The following is a 20,659-nucleotide window of genomic DNA, read 5'->3' as shown; positions in this document are numbered from 1 at the left end:
GAGGGGGGGCAATCAATGTTAGAGCAGGCAGAATGAGCAGAGAAGGGGGTGTGGGCCATGTGACAGGAGACCTTACATCCTGTGACCAGGCGGTTCTTGAGGAGACAGACAAGGGCGGGAACCTCCGTGTCAGAAAGTAACCTTCTGCTAGTTAAGCCCTCGTTACAATAGAATCACCACCGCACCCGGGCATTGCCCGTCCCGCGCCGGCCACCAAAACAGACTCGAAAGACCAAACGACGAACAAAACTCGCTGCCCCCTGAGGAGGCGGCGGCCGGAAGATCCAGAGGAGACCCCCGAGTCCCGCCCGTTAGCTACTACCCCTCTTCCCCGCCGTCCCGCCCACGTTACCGACTCGCGGGGAGAAACTTGGGACGGCCCTCGCGCTCCCGCCCCGCAGCCTCTGAATTCTCTCTGTGAGGAAACGACCCAGCCTCCGGGGCCGCGGCCAGGCGGCGAGACTCAACCCTGAACTTAGCTCCCGCTTTCCTGCTCTTCGGCCGCTGAGGAAAGCCCGTGCTGCCTACACCTCAGTCGCGGTCACGCTTGCCTGCTCAAACCCATCTGGGAAAGAACGCGCCCGCGTCCCCGCTCCCCCAAGCAGGGCCCTCACGACTTGACCCGCCACAGTCTCTCAAGTCTCTTTCCTCATTTCTTCCCCTCAGGCCCGGTGGGCCTACCTCGCCCGGGCGCACAAGTCCCCCTCACTGTGGGAGCCTGACGGCCGCGCCGCTTCACCTGCCGTCGGCCGGGTTCCTGACGGCACCGCCACTGACAAGGCCCCACAGAACAGACGCTCAACAAAAAGTATGTGACGAGGGACCTACCGAGAGAGGCGTCCGAAGAGTCGAAGATAGCCTCTGCCTGAGGGAAAGATCCACTCCGCCGGGCCTCAGCAGCGTAGGCGGGGCGCACCAACAGGTGCAGCGCCTCTGCTCGCGCCCGACCCGGCCCCGCCCCCTCCTGAGAACGTGTCCCCCTCGGCCACGCCTCCGGTCCTGACTGGGGACGCTCCGGAGGCGGGGCCGGGACGTGGGGCCCGAGGGCACGCCGCCGTGCGGCTGACGTCAGCGCGCTGGGGCGGGGCGAGGCGTGAGAAGACGCAGAGGAGCGTGGGGTCGCGGGCGAGCCGTCCCGTGGCCTCCGCTCCGGGTCCTCTTGGCCATCCGGTGCCGCCCCCGCGTCCGCTCCCGGCCTGAGCGGCGCGCCGGCGGCCATGGCGCACCGCTGCTTGCTGCTATGGGGCCGGGGCGTCTGCCGGCCCCGCGGGATGCCCCCGATGCTCTTGCCTGGCGGCCGCACGGGCTCCACCGAACGGCTCTACCTGCGGATGGTGAGTCCGGCACCCCCGGCCCGCTTCCGGCCCGGCACCGGGCGTCAAGGTCACGGGCCCTGTTCTTGGTGTGGGTCCCCGGGTAGCGTGGAGACGGGTTTTGGGGCGGCGGGTCTACCCTGCGCCCGGGAGGCCTGCGGAGCTGAGAGCCCTGGGTGGGAGCTGGCGGCGCGGGCTCGGGGGTGGGGCTGTCGCTGCCTGGCGGACACGGCACTAGTAGATGGAGTCGTTAACGGTGTCCCCCACCCCAACCCCCGAGGGGCGGTGCTCTGTCGCGGTCAGGGCCGGGATCCCGGAGCCGAAGTTGGCTGTGCCCACGGCGGACCCTCCCGGCGCAGATTGAGCGCGCACGAAGCCCCGGCGGTGGTGGGCGAGCTCGAGGGTCAGCCCAGGAGGTGTTCTCAGATCTCCATGGAAAGGGCGTTCCTGATGTGTTCTCCTCGGAGCCCCCTTCCCTGCCCGGCTGTCGGTCTTCGTCTTTCCTGCTCGGAATGGCCCTGCACGAGGTCTTTTTTCCTGTTTCTGGCATTGCATCCGTTTCCTTGTCTTACTTGCATCGAATCCCTCCCTCTCTTGCCTCTTGTGAGTACTGGACTCAGACCTGTAACAGGCAGGTAGGGATCTGCCCTGTGAGTTTGCAGGGTTTTTGTCAGGAGTCTTCTCTAGAAGGCCTTGCTTGTGAGTGAACCTCGAATGCCGAGGTGTGAGGAAGTCTGCTTGTGAAGGTGCATGACACATTCTCTGGTCCTGCCCTGGAGATCTGGGTGGGGACGCTGGAGCATTACTCTGGATTTTCCTCTAGGTTTGTGCATCTGTTAAAAGTCTGTTCTCATAATGAGGTTCTGGGGAAAAAGATTTCTGTGTGTGTTCTCAAGTATAATCCTCAAATGATTAAAACTGGTGTTTCACAACTGAAAAATACATCATCAAACATAAAACCTAATTTTCTAAGTGAGGTGCTCTATACTTAAGTTTTGCAAATTCATGTCTTTTATATGTACTATTTGAATGGGCTTAGATTAAATAGGGAAAAAAAATCATCGATGGTTCTTTTGTGGAAAATAATCTTATCTTTAAATGCAGTCAGAGGTTATTGCTAGAGGTATCCCTGCTCAACACAATTTGAAAAGATCCTAAAGGGAGCTTATTATTCAGCAAACTAATAATATTTGTTTATACTGTGTACCCAGTTCTGTACTTCATTGTCACACAAAGACTTGCTTAGTATGATCGTAGTAATATTCTGAAAGCTGCTTACTCTTAAGTGGCTTTCAGAATAATTGGAAGTAATTTAAATGTGAGTATTGCCACACAGTTTTAAAAGTGCTTTTCCATGTCTTATTACTTTTGATTCTCACAGTAGTATCCTGGGGCACTCATCTTCTCCCATTGTAGATGTGTGACTTTGAGGCCCCCAATATCATGAGATGTATTGAAGATCGTCATGCAAAAAATCAGATTTCCAGCTTTACCAAAATTGAAAGTTATAACACCATTTGCTGGAGAAGGCAATGGCACCCCACTCCAGTACTCTTGCCTGGAAAACCCCATGGATGGAAGAGCCTGGAAGGCTGCAGTCCATGGGGTCGCTGAGCGTCGGACACGACTGAGCGACTTCCCTTTCACTTTTCACTTTCATGCATTGGAGAAGGAAATGGCAACCCACTCCAGTGTTCTTGCCTGGAGAATCCCAGGGACGGGGGAGCCTGGTGGGCTACCGTCTCTGGGGTCGCAGAGTCGGACACGACTGAAGCGACTTAGCAGCAGCAGCACCACCACCACCACCATTTGCCTGAAGAACTCTGGGTCCTTCAAGTCCCAGGCTAGGTGTCGCTTCCCTGTGACGTCCCTGGCTCCCTTGCACGTGACCCCTTCCTTCTCTGTGCCACCTCTCCACCTTTATACTGAAGGGTTTGTATTGTTGCATGTAAGGTACCTTTCTGTCTTTTCTGAGTTTCTTCTGGGCAGCACTGCTTCTGGTTCCCTGGTGGACTCCCCGCTGCTTGGCAGTACCAGGCCTGGAGCAGAAGCTCTGACTTGTTGGCCTGTCCAGCATGGATATCAGGTCATTTCAATCCACACCCTTAATGGATTTGGCATTGGGAAATATTCACATACAACACACTCTTATCCATTATCAATGGTTATCTCTTAGGCCAAGTATTCTCAGTCGTCAGGGAGGGCCCAACACAACAGAAGCTCCAGGTTCTCAGACCAGCATTGCTGTCAACCAAGAACAGTGTCAGTGTTTCTGTCCTACTTTGCAAGTAATTGTGTGTTGATTTGGAGTTAAGTCAGCTCATTCTTTTTTAATTGACATTTTCTAATTCAGATATCATAAAATCCACCGTTTTAAAGGGTACTGTTCTGTGGCTTCTCATATATTCACAAGGCGGTGCAACCATCACTCACTATCTGTTGCCAGAACATTTAGAAAAAGCCCTATGACTGTTAGTGGTCACTCTCTGTTTCTCCCCAACTATTCCTCCAGCCCAGGCAACTGCTGACCTATAGCCTCTATCATTGGCCTGTTTCAGACGTTTCATAAATATGGAATCATGTAATACGTGATCTTTTGTGTCTGGTTTTTTTAACTTAGCATGATGTTTTCAAGATTTGATGCTACCATCTATCTACTTCATTCCTTTTTTATGGCTGAATAAAATTCCGTTGTGTGCATATACCACATTTTCTCTGTTCATCATCAGTTGATGGACATTGGGTTGTTTCCATTTTGGGGCCATTATGAAAAATGATACTATAAACATTCAAGATTTTGAGTGGACATATTTTCATTTCCTTGAGCAGGAGTGAATTTGCTGGATCATGTGGTAACTTAACTCTTCATTTAACATTTTGGAGAATGCCAAACTTTTCCAAAGCGGCTGTGCCCGTCCCCTAAGCAGTACATGAGGGCTCCAATTTCTGCCCATCCTCACTGGCACTTGATATTGTGTCTCTCTCTTTTTTTTTTTTTTTAAATTATAGCCACACTATCGGGTGTGAAGTGATTTTTGTATGGTTTTGTGATATTTTATTTTTCTCATGAGACCATAAAGGAGGGAAATGAGGGATGGGTCTAATGCAGATAAGCTTCACTTTAAACACTCTCACCTGTATGTAAAAGCTTGTCTTCCAAAAAAATGGTGGTGTGAACTTTTCACTTTGCCAAAGGATAGAATCACTTGAACTTAACTGTCAGATTCAGCTATATCCCCTTCAGTGTCTCTACATCTAAACATTTAATAAGGAGCTTGTTCAATTTGTTTACATTATATTCTAATAAACCTAGGCAGGGCTTCCCTTGTGGCTCAGCTGGTAAAGAATCCGCATGCAATGCGAGAGACCTGGGTTTGATCCCTGGGTTGGGGAGATCCCCTGGAGAAGGGAAAGGCTACCCACTCCAATATTCTGGCCTGGAGAATTCCGTGGACAGCCTATGGAGTCGCAAAGAGTCAGACATGACTGAGCGACTTTCACTCACTCATACCTAGGCAGTATTTACAGTTTTTAGCAAATATGTTACTTAAAGCAGAGATGTATCTGTAAAGGGACTTAGCAGGATGACAGTGTATCAAATAACTTCAGCAAATGCTGCTAATATAAGGACTATCAGACATTGGACCATGGCTTCCTTGTCTTTGAACCCAGGTAAAGTTAGTATTGTGCTCACAAACAGCATCGTTCTGTAATGTCGGATAAATGACCTTGCAGTGTGATAGACCCTGCAGGCGGGGTGGCAGATATTCATGGCAGTTTGCCTTTTGAATGCTACACATCAAGGAAACAATGCCTGGGCCAATGTGTTGGTAGGGAATTGTGCTCAGGCTGCAGCTCTTAATTAGGTGCCTGGGTTGGAGGTGCTGTCTTCTGGGTGAAGTGTGTGTCTCCTAGTTCTCACTGGACTGGAGTGGCCCAGGGCCGGACAGCCCTCGTGCTCCCTTCAAGGGAGTCCGTAATCACCTGTTTGAAGGGTAAAATGAAGCTCGATTTAGACTCACCTTGATGTGACCTTCATGCTTCTCTCTGTTGTCTTGCAGCTTTATCGATATGCCACGACTCAGGTGAAAACCAGCAGGAATTCCCTTCTGACAGATGTGATTGCTGCTTATCAGAGACTCTGTTCTCGGCCTCCAAAAGGTAAGCACTCACATGTGACTGTGACGAGGGACATTCTTACACAGACTCACTCTTGGCCTCAGCAGGGCAGGTGAAGAGGTGTGGTTTCAGTTGATTTCTAACCACCCCACCTCCTCCCTCTCATGTGATCAAAGCCATGACATTATGTCGCCTTCACATGTGGCACCTTTGTCAGTAATGACCTGGGCAGGCCAGCAAGACTTCTCGGACCCCTCAGGGTTGTGACTGTACCATCTAGACTGTGATTTACTCCTGCACAAGCAATCCTATACTTCTAGCTTATTCTTTTTCATGAATCAGCTGCTTTAAAAACAAAGAACATACGTACACAAAACGTGATGAATTTTAGTTTGAAGTTAATTTTTTTTCCTTTTCTAACAGGATTTGAAAAATACTTTCCCAATGGAAAAAATGGAAAAAAAGCTAGTGAACCTAAAGAAGTTATGGGAGAAAAAAAAGGTACTGTTTCAAAAGACTATGTTTGAACTTACTGTTTTCCCCTGGTTTATGATGTTGCTGATAGTTGTCACTGAACAAGGAACATCTTAGCTTAAGTCAGTTCTGAGCCCACTGTGTGTGAAGTGCCTGGAGTGTTCCGGGGGGCTCCCCCCTCTATCTTAGTCTCAGGCTTCCTCACAGCACTGTGTTTAGTAACTCATCAATTGCCACAATGCATTTTGCAATGAGTTCATTAAACAACATTAATGGAAACATTGTTGAGAGATTCAGATGCTGCTGTGGACACACTCTCTGTCTGTGAACAGAACCCAAGCCAGCTGCTGCCCCGCGTCCTTCTGGAGGAGGAGTTGGTGGCGGTGGAAAACGAGGCGGCAAGAAAGATGACTCTCACTGGTGGTCCAGGTTCCAGAAGGTTCGGTTCGTGGCTTTGGCCCCTGCCCACCCCCGGAAAGGCTGAGTGGTACTCACGGCCCTGGGAGGGTTCACACCCTGCACAGCAGAGACTGCGTTATCTTGTCTCACCCTTCATACAAATATCTGCTTCCTCATTCAGGGTGACATCCCATGGGATGATAAGGAATTCAAGATGTACTTTCTCTGGACCGCCCTGTTTTGGGGAGGATTCCTGTTTTACTTCCTGTTCAAGAGCTCCGGGAGAGAAATCACGTGGAAGGACTTTGCTAACAACTATCTTTCCAAGGGAGTTGTAAGTATCGTGTGGGCCACAGGCAGCAGGGATCAAAGGGTGAGTTCAGGTTAGGCCAATAAAGTGATAAACAGCCAGCACGTTGCCAGGCTTGTTCGTCACCAAGTCCCATATTGTATGTTTCCAATGCTGAAAAGTATAGCAGCCAAGGAACCTGTGAGTTTTGACCCAGCAGTTTCTACATTGACCATGACCCCCCTGTATCGCTTTCCCTGGAGAGCCTAGTTCTGGAGCCACTGCTCCTGATCTGCTCTGGCACCCGGTCTACTCGGTTCTCTCCCTTCTGCTGTCAGCTGCCTCCCTTCCCTCCCTGGCCAGCCCCTCTAGGTTCTAGCATGGCATCACCGCTGTGACCTCCTGCACTCCCGGAAGTGGGTGAATAAGTGAATCAGGTTTTACTGCGAGAGTGGACGGGCTCTGAGTGAGGCCCCAGGCAGGAGCTTTGCCTCTGGGCTGGGTCTTTGCCAGTTGGATCCTGTTGTGGCTCATTTAAGATGCAATGGGCTATAAGGCACATGTTATTTTACACGTTACTTAGATTGAGTGGACTGCCAGGGACACTTTGACATCTTGTCAGCAGTCATGTACATTTCGTGTCTGAGAGGTTAAAATATGGAAAATGTCTATCTTAGAAGTGAAGAAACAAAGTGATAGTGAGAGAAGCAGGATTTGACCAACTCTGAGCCTTGGGGAAATGACTTAACCTCCCATTAATCAATGAAATGAATAAAATAAGGATATTAATACTTAAAAAATGTAAAGAATCTAAAATTATTTTTAAAGATTGTCCAGTAAGGTGAGGACAGACAGAATGGAAATAATCTTTCAGATTTTGAAGCAGGTGTCTCGCTCATGAAAGTGAGGCTCTCAGGTTTGTAATTCCCAGGTGTCGTGGAGAGCCTGCACTCTGAGCAGTGACTTCTATCCTCTGAGTATGGGGACAGGCCCCAGGGAGGGTTCTCTGTTGTCACGTCTCCTCCTGACCCGCTGGCTCTGTGCAGTTGGTCTGCTGTGTGTGTGTATGTGTGTGTGTATGTGTCCCCCATAAACCCAGCAGGTTTATGGGGGACGGGGTCCTCTAGTCAGTGCTTTCCAGACAGTGCTCCCCTGTTCTGGCTCTTCCTGGGGTCTCCCAGGCTCCCTCACTTTATATCCTGGGCTGATACCTTCCAAACTCCCTGCCAGAGCGGACTTGACGGCAGCAGGGAGCAGGCACCCACCAAAGGCACTCAGCTCCCAGCAGCCCGAGGCCTCGGGATGAGGTGTGCAAGTGACCAAAGAGTCCATAGAGTTAGGAGGGTCCAGGGAAACAAGGTCAAGCCATCTCAAATCTCAGAGGGGCAAAATTTAGGAAGTTTTGTAACGGCAAGTGAGGACATAGCTCAGTGGGAGCGTTTTAGAGAACGTTTGGCAGGAGCATGAGTCGGAGAGTAGTGTGCAGCGTCCAGCAGAGCTGAGGGCAGTTGTGCCCTACAGCCCAGCCAGCTGTGTTCACCACAGGCGCGCATCCCAGGGAGTTCCGAGAGACAGGCCCAGGCATGATGCGTAGCAGCATCCACAGTAGCATTGTTGGTGTTGGGGGAGTGTTGGGAATAGTCTAAAGGTCTTTGAACAGAACGCGTAAATAACTTGGGGTGTGCTTATAAAATGGGGTCTGTGCAGAACTGACATGTCAGCAAGGAAAGGCCTTACAGATACAGTGATAGAAGAAAAAGTTGTAGAAAAACAAATGCAGACGAGACCATTTGTAAAGTTTAAAAACAGGCAGATGTGAATATCTGTTTAGGGTTAGGTCTTTGTGGCTCATGACCAGGCCGTGCTTTGGGGTGGCCAGCACCAGTGCACAGCGGCCACCCCTGGGTGTGGGACATGACTGGGGTTTGTGATGTTTTGTTTCTCAAGCTGGAGGGGAAAACACAGGGTGTCTTTACATTATTCATCATTTTTCTTTGTGTGTCTGAAATATATGCATTTTAGATGAGCTTAGAAGAATGTCTCTAGTCTTTCTGTAAGTTTATGTTTGAATATTTCTTTAAAATTCCAGGTAGACAGACTGGAAGTTGTCAACAAGCGATTTGTTCGAGTGACTTTTACACCAGGAAAAACTCCTGTTGATGGAGTAAGTGATGTTATTAAGTGATGTGAACTAGCTGTCAATTAAGTTCTTATATTTAAAACTGAAAAGCCAGCTTTCCCTCACACTGGCTGTGTCAGAGCAGCTGTGATCTGCACTAACAGTGACAGTGTGACCCTTGTGTCCATCACATGTGCAAACCCTTGGGTCAGTGGTTTGGGTTTGGTGATCACAGTGGCTGTACATTTAGGAACCAATGAGTAAAACCTGGTTTTCAGTATTCCAGTATCTATGATTTTTCAAGACTGAGAACAGTTGGTTAAGAAAAAAATGGTAAAATCCGAACTGCTTATGTCTTGAGACAGCTTTTGTCAAATCAGTTTAAGAAGTGTTCTGCTCATCTCTTTCCCAACTGTTTTGTGATGTTAATTTCTATTTCTGTTCTTATTGTTTAAAAATATTTATATTTCTTGTCCAACCAGTCTGAGCTCTGTTCCAGAGACACCAGGTTGAGTTGAGGGGATTATTGGTAGGAAACAGGTGATTCCCAGCCCTCCTGGGCCAGAGCCCCAGGCCCACCCCCAGTCCTGGGCATCCTGCAATCTTCTAGCTCACCCAGGGCCGGAGCCCATCCTGACACTGAGGAGTATCATCGCAGCTGCACCCCGGTGTGGGACCAGACAGCTTTTAAGTCCTAGAGAAAGGATGCTTGTTTATGAAAAGGGTTGTCTTTTCAAGTAGAGTTTTTGTTTTTCTGAGTTTATAGTATTAGGACAATAGAGGAGTACTGGAACTGTAGAAATGTTTATTGGCCAAGGGTTCTCACTGAGTAAAGCTTAATCACTCTGGTTGTTAAAGACTGGTTGTTAAACCAGTCTTGCGTTAGTCTTAATCTCATTGTTGGGTTTTTTATTTGCAGTATTTCTGAAAAATTCTTAGGAAATTAAACCCTTTGTTTTGTCTTCGTTCCTCTCACAAAATTAGGACATTTCACTTTCCTGTCTTTACAGCAGTACGTCTGGTTCAATATTGGCAGTGTGGACACCTTTGAGCGGAACCTGGAGACGCTGCAGCAGGAACTAGGCATAGAAGGAGAGAACCGGGTCCCTGTGGTCTACATCGCCGAGAGTGACGGGTGAGCCTTGGGCAGTGGACTTGGGAGGCTGCCTTTGCGCCCAGGGCTTATGGTGTATTCTGTCACCAGGGGGCGGCACATCACACTTTGTATTCTCATCAGGCCTCTCAATCTGGCCTGAGTTCTTTGCAGCCATCAGTAACTTACTAGATTTTGCTAGAGACTGGTTGGTTTTTTGCATGTTGATATTTCTTTTTTTTTTTTTGATATTTCTTGATTAAGCAGTGATGTGGGGTCCATGTCCAATACCCTGACCTTGAGTAGAATTGTAGCATAAAAAGCCCCTTTGTGTTAAAGAGCGGCATGCCCACCTTTTAACTGTCCTTTATGTATTTTATATTTCACAGAATTTCCAGGATTTTTAAGTAATGCTTCTTCCTCTTTGGTCAGAGCTGCTTCTTCCCTTAGAGGTTTTTTGTCTTTAGAAAGACCAGCTCTGGACCTTGAGGAAGGGCTTGTTGATTTCAAGGGTTGCCTGTCTTTGGTTTTACTTTGGAATGTATGGCCTTTGAGTTCTGCCCAAAGATGCCCAGGTGGATCTCAAGGCGGTGACTCATTTGCATTAAATGCAGAACACATACCTTGATTAAGAGTTTGGGAGTGAAAGTAGAAATAAAGCTTGATTTTCTTCTACATGTAAAACAGCATGTTAACGGAGCTGATGGTCTTACTCAGCTCTGGGAACTCTATTGAGTCATGGTTTGTGTAGCCCTACAATCTCCCTGCGGTACTTAGGTCCCACCAGCTATCAAAGTTGTTTCATTCTTGGGGTGATATGTCCCTCAGTCCCTGAGGTTAACATACAGTTCCTTAACTTTACAAGCTGGTGCTGAAACTTTACGCAGAGTCTTATTGCATGTTCTTTAAACCTTTATTGTCAGTGCATTGTTTTTTTTTCTCTAGAAGTAAACCAAAGGTAAATTGTTCGTGGTTCTTGCTGCCAGCTGTAGCAGCCTTTACAGTTTTGTAATAGATGAAAAATTAGAAAGTTAATTATTATATTATTGTTTCATTTTTTTACCTAAACTATGTACCAGGTTTTGACCTAAATTTCGTAGGTTAAGTTAAACTAAATTGCTTTATGTTACCAGTATACGTCTATGTCCACAGTTTCGTGGAAATTAACTTAAGACAAACAGAAGGCAGAGACTGTAAATCATCTCTGAGCCACTCCCCAGAGTGGGTGAGGGTTGGTGGGCACCCTGCCCCTGGGCCTGTGTGAACCTGCACAAGCCACCCCACCATGCTGGGGAGACAGCACTCCCCACTGCTGCCTTTGCACAGATTAGATATTTAGAAGACATCCCTTCAGAAATAGTTGATCCATTCCAGTAACAGGACTGGAATGTCTACCCAGGCTAATACCAGAATTGTATTAAAATTATTAAGTCAACGAATTTCTTTGAAACTTCATATGTAGTGACTGTAGGTCACAGGTCTAGCCTGTGTGTGTGCTGGTTCTCGGGTGTGAGTAATGCGGCCCTGGAGAGGGTACGAGTTAGAAGCAGGTCTTCCTTTGGTCTTACTTTCTGAGCGTTTGCTTCAGTGACACTGATGCACATAGATTCTCCTTGTGCCTCAGGTGAGGTGTTGGGGTACCTGGCTGCCCAGGTAGAGCATGTGCATGTTCTGCCGAGGCAGGTATCTGGCAGGACGGTCTGAGCGGGCGCCCTCTGAGCTCTCGCTGTCATGTGTCTGCAGCTCCTTCCTCCTGAGCATGCTGCCCACCGTGCTCATCATCGCCTTCCTGCTCTACACCATCCGGAGGGGCCCAGCCGGCATCGGCCGCACAGGCCGGGGCATGGGCGGACTCTTCAGTGTTGGAGAGACCACCGCCAAGGTCCTCAAGGATGAGATTGACGTGAAGTTCAAAGACGTGGCCGGCTGTGAGGAGGCCAAGCTGGAGATCATGGAATTTGTGAATTTCCTAAAAAATCCAAAGCAGTATCAAGACCTGGGAGCAAAAATCCCAAAGGTAAATGAACATTCAGAAGTCAGTTTTCAGCTTAATAACCCTAAATCCTTTGAAGGGTTTCTTGATCTCTGAGGTTATAATTTTATGAACTGATTACTTCCACAGTAGCTGCTCTTCTCTCCTTCCTCTGTTGTAACCTGCTGGTCTCTGTTTAACTCCTGAGTCTTTTCAGTCGACTGTCCCTTGTGAATGTGTCTCCTTGAAAATAGTGTCTCTCTTCCCACAAGGTGTGTTTCCCCTCCCCTTGTTGTGCTGCTTTCTCTCCGCAGTGTGTTTTGGACGCCCTATCTCAGCACTGTAGTCCCGGGCAGGCTGCCTCTGCTCTGGCCCTGCTGTCCCTCCCCCAGCAGCTTGAGTGGATGGTCTGCCTGGTCTGGCACTTACATTCCAGGCGAGCATGCCTTCTTCCACCACCACCTACTGCCGGACTCGGGCAGCCTTGCCCATCTCTGCTCCCAGGACCAGGCTCAGGCATTAAGTAATGAAGAGAAAATCTTTAACTAAGGTTCTAAAAAACTCGTTAATAAAGTTACATGAGGGAGTCTTTTCTAAAGGGAATCATCACTTCCTTGATTTCATGTCCTGCCTTCATGGATGAAAAGTTATATTTTACAGTTTTATAATTTGTTGTACTTAATTAAGTATGTGTTCTGCTGCTGCTACTAAGTCACTTAAGTCGTGTCCGACTCTGTACGACCCCATAGACAGCAGCCCACCAGGCTCCCCCGTCCCTGGGATTCTCCAGGCAAGAATACTGGAGTGGGTTGCCATTTCCTTCTCCAGTGCATGAAAGTGAAAAGTGAAAGTGAAGTCGAGTCTGACTCTTAGTGACTCCATGGACTGCAGCCTTCCAGGCTCCTCCATCCATGGGATTTTCCAGGCAAGAGTACTGGAGTGGGGTGCCATTGCCTTCTCTGAAATATGTGTTCACATCATACTTAAGCATCTCCACGACTTAAATAGTTATAGTGTTTGAGCAAACACATATTTTTCTTTTTAAGTTTATCATTGGTTATTAGATATTTACTTCATTTGTGAAATTTTAAAGGAAAGAAAATAAGCAAAATGAAACTGGAAGTATAATATTTGAAGTTAACCTCAGGTGGTTTTTTAGTATTGCTAGATTCCCAGCTTAAGTCACCCTTTATATACTGTTAGATCTAAAAAGCAACACTAAAAATCTTAAAAAGTAAGGGAGGTATTTCACATTCTTGCCAGGTTTTTTAAAACAAAGTAGTCTCTAATAATCTTTTCCTTTCTCTTTTTATTAATAAAAGCATTTTATATTTGTTTACATGTTTAAGAAATATTTAGGATATGTCACTAAAGTTTATAAACAGATTATACCTTGAAATTATTTATGGGTATGCAGTTTATTTTTCTGAAATTGTAGTTCAGTATACTTTTCCTTTTTTTATGTGAAGGGTGCCATTCTCACTGGTCCTCCAGGCACTGGGAAGACACTGCTGGCTAAGGCCACGGCTGGAGAAGCCAATGTCCCTTTCATCACCGTTAGCGGGTCTGAGTTCTTGGAGATGTTTGTTGGTGTAGGCCCAGCTAGAGTAAGTCTCACCTCTTGCTGTGTTAACTCAGCAGGTCGGAAGGTGGGCACAGGACCCCTGCCACAGTGGGGTACTGCCCACCTTGGGGCAATGGCTGGGTGGGCTTGAGGGGTCATGCCTTTGCTGTGTGCCTGCATGGCTGGGTCTGTGAGTGAGTGTTATAAAGTCTACAGCTCTACCCTGTTGCCTCTGAGTAGGACAGAGGTGTGTAGCATCAGTTTGTTGGTGTTCGTGCTTCTTACACAACAGTAATTGATGAGATTTTAGAAATACTTGCTCACCTTATATCGGTTTCACACCATTTGCCACATGACTTCTTTGCTGCTTTCACCTTTTAACATCTGTGCTGTGCAGTGCTGTACACAGATGGTCTTCCTGGGGGCAGGAAGCTTGGTGTCTGTTTTTATTAGGATACTACTACTCACTTGTAAAGTGACCCCAGTGCTTGCGTTTTCATCCAGGTCCGTGACTTATTCGCTCTTGCTCGGAAGAACGCCCCTTGCATCCTCTTCATCGATGAAATAGATGCGGTGGGAAGGAAGAGAGGCAGGGGCAACTTCGGCGGGCAGAGTGAGCAGGAGAACACGCTCAACCAGCTGCTTGTGGAGATGGACGGTGAGTGCTCCATCACCTGTGTCTATCCTGTACTTTGCATTTGTTCTTCCTGTGTCTAAAATGAGAGTCCTATGCTGGTAATTTGTCTTCAAGTAGTTGATCATTAAATCTTTAGGTGTTAGGTATGATGTTAAGGGCAAAATGAATATAGGAAAAATCATTTAAACTTGTGATTTAAAAAACCACTAGATAATGGGAAAAAAGCAGTGGTGTATCTGGTGCTCATACATTCTTGACAGGGACACGTTATCTTTCTCCTCACAGCATGTAACAGCAATGATGCCTTTGTCTGTCTCCAGGATTTAACACAACAACCAATGTGGTCATCTTGGCGGGCACCAACCGACCGGATATCCTAGACCCAGCTCTGATGAGGCCAGGCCGCTTCGACAGGCAGATCTTCATTGGTGAGATGGCTTTCTTGCCCTGGATTCAGGCCATTTCTCATGAGGAGAGGTTGCAGCTGTTTCATTATGATTTTTTTCTTCCTTAAAAATAATTTCTCAAGGACCGCCGGACATTAAGGGAAGAGCCTCTATTTTCAAAGTTCATCTCCGACCTCTGAAGCTGGATAGCACCCTGGAAAAGGAGAAGCTGGCGAGGAAGCTCGCATCCTTGACCCCGGGGTTTTCAGGTGGGTGAGCTCAACCCTCGGTTCTGTCTACAGGACGTGACTCTTCCTTTCTCGTTCCCTCTGTCCATCCTTGCAGATTCAACATGAAGCAGGAGGGACCACCTGCAGCCTGAGAAGAGTGTATGCACGGGCACAGGTGCCTCAGAGTTCCAGGGGCCTGCTTAAAATTTTTTGTTGAGGACATATATTGTGTTATGGCTTATTTGTGTTGCCATATACTTTCTCTAAGAAGTTAATTTACAGAGAACTAAGCATTAGTTGGTGGACATTTTAAAGCACAGTCTTAGTTTGCTTTCATCATATAGTCTGTGGAGATAGATTACTGCCCATGGGTGTCTGTCCACTGCTGGTCCTTGCATTGTGCTTGAGGGGCCAGTTGTGCTGGGCAGGCCTGGGCGCTGGAACCTGCTGGTGGTGGGGACCTGGTCTGGTCCCTCTTCAAAACTGTGGCCAGTGAGCTCGGGTGTATCTGGTGGAAAGCTGCTGTGTTCTTTCACAGGAGCCGATGTTGCCAACGTGTGCAACGAAGCTGCTTTGATCGCTGCGAGACACCTTTCAGATTCCATAAACCAGAAACACTTTGAACAAGCAATTGAACGAGTGATTGGTGGTAAGGCAGCTGGTAGACCGCACATCCAAGGGCTGACAGCGTGACTCTGTGGCCAGGGAGTATGTCCACCCAGGCCTGGAGCTCGCGGGCAGCTTAGAGTGTCTGCACAGAGGCTTCCATGTCGGATGGATCTGAGACAGGCTGCAGGCAGGGAGAGGTCTTCCCTTAATTATAGCAGTCTAGTTGTTTTCTTTTAAAAAGCACTTGTAGCCTTCCTGTTTTCCAAAAATTTCATCGTGTGAGTCTAACGTGCTCTGAGCGAGACATAGGTGATGGATAAACAGCTGTAAAACCAGTTAGACTGGGAAGGCCTGTGATGTGTGTTCTTTGTGAGGCTCTGAGTGGTGGTGTGTGAGCCTCTCTTGATGTCATTGTCACTAAAACAGCAGGCTTTATTTTCTTTTCTGTATGTCAGGCTTAGAGAAGAAAACGCAGGTCCTACAGCCTGAGGAGAAGAAGACAGTGGCATACCATGAGGCAGGCCACGCAGTTGCCGGTTGGTACCTGGAGCACGCAGACCCCCTCTTGAAGGTGAGTGGCTGGGGAGCACGTAGTGGGAACATCTGACAATGGCACTGAGGGGAGGCATCATGCATGGACGAGTTACAAAGTTTGGAAAGAAAAGTGTCTGGAAGCTGAAGGGATTCACTCCTGTGGGTCAAGTTAGCAGGGGACCCTGCTCGGCAGTGGCCCTACTGTCAGTCCTGGGCATTCGCGGATGGGTTTCGTAAGAGACAGAAGCACCGTGTAGGAGTCACTTGGGGTGAGGTTATCCCAAGAGGAAATGCTCTCCTAGACCAGCTGCCTGGCCGAGGCCATGGGGTTGCCCGGCCGTGGTGCTCTGCTCGCCGGTGAGATTGTCAGCTCCAGCGGCCGGGTGCTCAGTGCTGCTGTTCCCTCGCCAGGTGTCCATCATCCCACGAGGCAAAGGGCTGGGCTACGCTCAGTACCTGCCCCGGGAGCAGTACCTCTACACCCGGGAGCAGCTCCTGGACCGCATGTGCATGACCTTGGGCGGCCGCGTGTCCGAGGAGATCTTCTTTGGCAGGATCACTACCGGCGCCCAGGACGACTTGCGCAAAGTGACCCAGAGTGCCTACGCCCAGGTGAGAGGACGGGTGGGCTGCCTCCTCGCCGCCGCATGGGCTCCGGAGCACCCCTGAGGCTCCACTGGCCTGGGCTTACCAGGCAAGGGTTCCTCCTTCAGAGAAGTTCAGTGTAAGGTGATCAAAACTTAGGAATAGAAACTTACATTTTGGTCACTCGGTATTTCGGATTTACTGAGTGTGTGAAGCATGTCTGTAGAGTTTAAGTCTAGTTTCAAACCTGCAGGACCCTACGTGGACTCCCCCTAAGCTGGGAGCAGTCACCCCGTGCACCCACCCCACCCCATTTGCCTCCATTCCCAGAAACAGTCAGGGTGCTCTCTTGGAGCTTGATGTCAGTGACTTTGGGAACTCCTCAACTGTGATTTTTTTTTTTCCTGTGTCCTAGCACCTCATTTAAGTTTTTCCGACTCTTAACTTCTGTTGTTATTTCTTTTTTTCCTCACATTCCTGATTTTGGTTAGTTTTTTCTGAAGTTGGGTCACAATATTCATCTGTTCGTGGACGTCCCTGCATCCCACTTTCCTTATCTGCATGAAGTTTGTTTTCCTGATCTTCTAGGAAGAAGGTGGATTAAGACAGTGTTTCTAGTTTCATGGTTTTAGAGTATCTTTTTCTGTTGTTTCCATGAACTTTTGAAAAATGTGCTTCCTGCTTTCTGAGCTGTTGCTGCTCCCCTCTCTTACCTGTGCCTCCTCTTTTTTAGTCAGTTTGGATTTTACTTCCAGAAGTTTCTTCTTAAGTTGGGGTTCTGTATGGTTACTGTGGGGGTCTCTACAGCCCAGCCAGGCCCCAGGGACGCAGGGAAAGTGCAGGCACCCCTCCCAAGTTCCTGGAGCAGCCCAGGTGATGCAGGAGGAGCCGCTGGGTGCCCAAGGTCGTGGCTTCTGTCTGTCACAGGCTCTGGCTCCTCCTTGCCTCCCCTCATGCAGAGTGATCTCATGCACGTCTCATGACTGCTGGGGTCTGTCCCCACCTGTTTGCTGCCTGTCTTGGTTGTACATATTGTCTGCCCATTTCTGGTCTTGTCCCCACTGCCCCGTCTATGCAGAACACCTGGTCTACTTGGCCGACTCAAGGCTGCCATGTCATTTTGCCGGGTTGAAGAGTAGTTCTGCAGTGAAGTGTGTGCATGCAGTGTCCATGTTGCCTTGTTGACATTTTATAAAACCCATGAGCCTGTGAGCAGAAATGGATGCCCACCACTGGCCACGCCTTCTTCTTCAGATTGTTCAGTTTGGCATGAACGAGAAGGTCGGGCAGATCTCCTTTGACCTCCCACGTCAGGGGGACATGGTGTTGGAGAAGCCGTACAGCGAGGCCACCGCCAGACTCATAGATGACGAAGTACGAATCCTTATCAACGACGCTTACAAGAGGACAGTGGCCCTCCTCACAGAGAAGAAAGCTGACGTGGAGAAGGTAGGTGCCGACTGTGGGAACACTCCTCTGCATGGTTTGCAGAGGCCGTTGAGGGTGATTGGTTGGCTGGTTTGCAGACACCGCCATTCCCCCTGTGCCTGCTGATCCTGGTTCCTCCATCCTGATGCTCCGTCGGTGGGGATGACGGGGAACAGAGGCGGGTGTGATCTTGGCTCCTGGCTCCTGGGAACTTGAGCGCAGGATTAATGAAGTCTACTCGTAGTACCAGGCATATGGCTGAATCTGCACTCACCTTGCCAGGTGCTTACAGGTGCAGGCCTGCTGGGGTTCCCCATTGCTTTTCCCCTCTGGAGCAAAGGAGGTCTTAGTTGCCTAGCAGGGACTAAACCCGGGTCCTCAGCATTGAGAGTTGAAGAGTCTGTGACTCATAGAGTTAGAGACAAACGTATGTGGATAAAACGACAGGACATCTGGGATTGTCTCCAAAATAATCCAGGAAGCAGGTGGAACAAAAGTGGTCATGACCAGTGGTTACATGGGGTTGCATGGGGTTAGTTATCCTTTTTTTCTATATATTTTTGGTACATATTTGAAATGATCCATGCTATGCTATGTTATGCTAAGTCACTTCAGTCATGTCCGACTCTGTGTGACCCCATAGATGGCAGCCCACCAGGCTTCCCCATCCCTGGGATTCTCCAGGCAAGAACACTGGAGTGGGTTGCCATTGCCTTCTCCAATGCATGAAAGTGAAAAGAGAAAGTGAAGTTGCTCAGTCGTGTCTGACTCTTAGTGACCCCATGGACTACAGCCTACAAGGCTCCTCCATCCATGGGATTTTCCAGGCAAGAGTACTGGAGTGGGGTGCCATTGCCTTCTCCAGAAATGATCCATAATAAAATTTTTAAAAAAATTAAAGACAGAAGAAAATTGCTTTATTGTTTGGAATCTTTAAAAACAACATTTAACATAAACTACACATGTGGTGAGTTTCCAAGTTGGGAGTCACCTGAGGAACCGAGTCTATTACGAGGTCCATTTACAGTTTAACTGGCTTCGTTTCTTGGTGACAGAGGCTCTCACGTGAGCTGTTCCCTGCCCGCTGACACCATCGCTTACCTCCCCTCTTGTAGTTGGTGGGGCCCCTTTTTCTGTGGCCGTGTGTCCTGTCATATTTACAGTTCAGCCACACAGAGACCAGAACTTCAAGATGCATGTTTGTGTTTGTCTCTGTTTTGTCAGCCTCCCTTTGAAATTCTCCATTTCTGTCCTTTCCTCGTCCCCACCCCTGCTACTTATGCCACTTCTTCCTGCAGCCTCCCCAGAGCTCCTTCTGCTCTGGGAGCCACGGGAGCTCTTGCCTCCTTTGGAAGTAGGTGGAGCCCAGGGACAACTTCTTGCTCTTCCTCAGGGTTGTCCCTCCTCGACATGTGTGCAGAGCTCCTTCCCCACCCTACCGCCCCAGCAGGGCACAGAGTCACACCACATTGCATGCCGCCCTGCCCTTCCTGGGGACGTGTGTTTTCCAGGATTTTTATACTTCTTATTAAAAGTTAGGGTGAAGATCTATTTTAATAAGATATTCTTATTAAGAGTTAGAGTGAAGTTCTCAAAGCCCTGGTTTGGAAGGGGGTTGGTTGTAAATAAAAGGTTAGCTTGGAGAGATGGCGCTGGGTAGCTGTATTTAATTGCAGGTGTTCATGTTCCAGGTTGCTCTGCTGTTGTTAGAAAAAGAAGTGTTAGACAAGAACGACATGGTGGAACTTCTGGGCCCCAGGCCATTTGCGGAGAAGTCTACGTACGAGGAGTTTGTGGAAGGCACTGGTAGCCTAGACGAGGACACCTCACTCCCCGAGGGCCTGAAGGACTGGAACAGGGAGCGTGAGGGCTCAGAGGAGCCCGCGGGCGAGAAGGTGACCAGCCCGGTCCAGGGTGCCGGCCCTGCGTAGCTCCTGGTGCTGCATCCTTAGAGCTGCCCCAAGGGCACGGCAGGAAGGGGTGCTTCGTCCTTGGCCTCGGAGGTCACAGGGGCGGGAGTGCGTCCCCAGCCTCCAGTCTCCTGTGCCCTCACAAGGGGGTGTGCTCACCATCACCCACCCTTCACTCCCACCTCCCTCAGAGTCTCCCTCTGTGATGGGCTATGAAATTAAAGAGTATTTCTACTTGATTTAATATTTTAAAGACGGAACCCAAGCTACATGCTGCTGTTCTGTGATGGAGTGGTTTTCTAGGAGAGCTGTGTAACATATTTAAAAATATGAATGTATTGTGTAAATACGGCTTCTTTATGTCACAAATAAAGTGTAAATGCTGCGTTTTTCCTTCTGAACACACGAGGGTCACTGGTGCTGCTTGGGAGACATCCCTTCAGAAAACACAATGAAAAGGAACTGAATGTCATCCACGTTTAGTCTCAGACTGGTGGTTCTCTTCCAGTCCGACGAGACTCTCAGTGATGCCTCGACCTGTCCGCCCTGAAGGGTTAACTCGGTGTGAGCCGTGCAATGGCATCAGGGCACACACACACACTCAGCCAGTCAGGACCCAGCCTCGGTCCCCCATGTGCGTCTCCAGTAGACGTGTGACCACCACAGCGGGCTGAACAGCGGAGAGAGCGTGGCCCCTGGGCTGGAGAGCCCTATGTCTTCATGAGGTCACTTTTGCTGTTAGAAGGGATGACATGCTGCTGCGTCACCAGAGAAACGAGGGCTGCAGGGTCACAAACCGAAGTCAGAACCAGGCAGAGCCCCAGGAGGACGTTGGTCTCCAGTGCCTTCTCTGGACTTGGGAGACCCCCTCCCCCCATCTTTGGGTTTTTATTCTTAGCAGCTTCCTTTCATGCTGTCCTGACTTGGTTGTATGTTCTTAATGCAGAGGAATGCATTGTTGGGCTGACTTGTCCGACCTCATGCACAGAACTCAGGCA

At 48.9% G+C, this 20,659-nt stretch overlaps 2 protein-coding genes across 3 annotated transcripts in view; one reads left to right on the top strand and one right to left on the bottom strand.

Annotated features, from left to right (window-relative positions):
- PRELID3A (PRELI domain containing 3A) overlaps window positions 1-1,219 on the bottom strand; it is a 63,784-nt gene extending 62,565 nt beyond the window's left edge. The window contains exon 1 of the mRNA XM_061400004.1: window positions 829-1,219. Within this exon, the coding sequence (XP_061255988.1) occupies window positions 829-1,219 (391 nt within the window). The remainder of the gene's footprint in view (window positions 1-828) is intronic.
- Window positions 1,218-20,062, top strand: AFG3L2 (AFG3 like matrix AAA peptidase subunit 2). 2 transcript variants are annotated; one of them, XM_061399979.1, is made up of 17 exons: window positions 1,218-1,334; window positions 5,375-5,474; window positions 5,856-5,933; window positions 6,239-6,345; window positions 6,487-6,639; window positions 8,684-8,758; window positions 9,724-9,848; window positions 11,550-11,823; window positions 13,248-13,385; window positions 13,847-14,000; window positions 14,300-14,407; window positions 14,509-14,634; window positions 15,134-15,244; window positions 15,660-15,775; window positions 16,150-16,350; window positions 17,578-17,772; window positions 19,443-20,062. In XM_061399979.1, the coding sequence occupies exons 1-17, from the start codon at window positions 1,218-1,220 to the stop codon at window positions 19,680-19,682; spliced, it is 2,418 nt and encodes an 805-aa protein (XP_061255963.1). In that variant the 3' UTR covers window positions 19,683-20,062. The 2 variants fall into 2 exon arrangements, with proteins under 2 accessions (XP_061255963.1, XP_061255962.1); XM_061399978.1 differs by having other exon boundaries at window positions 19,428-20,062.
- The last annotated feature ends 597 nt before the right edge of the window (window positions 20,063-20,659 follow it).

Source organism: Bos javanicus, chromosome 24 (assembly GCF_032452875.1).
Source record: "Bos javanicus breed banteng chromosome 24, ARS-OSU_banteng_1.0, whole genome shotgun sequence".
Lineage (NCBI taxonomy): Eukaryota > Metazoa > Chordata > Mammalia > Artiodactyla > Bovidae > Bos > Bos javanicus.
Note: the sequence above shows the minus strand (reverse complement) of the source record. Positions and strands in the feature narration are given on the sequence as shown.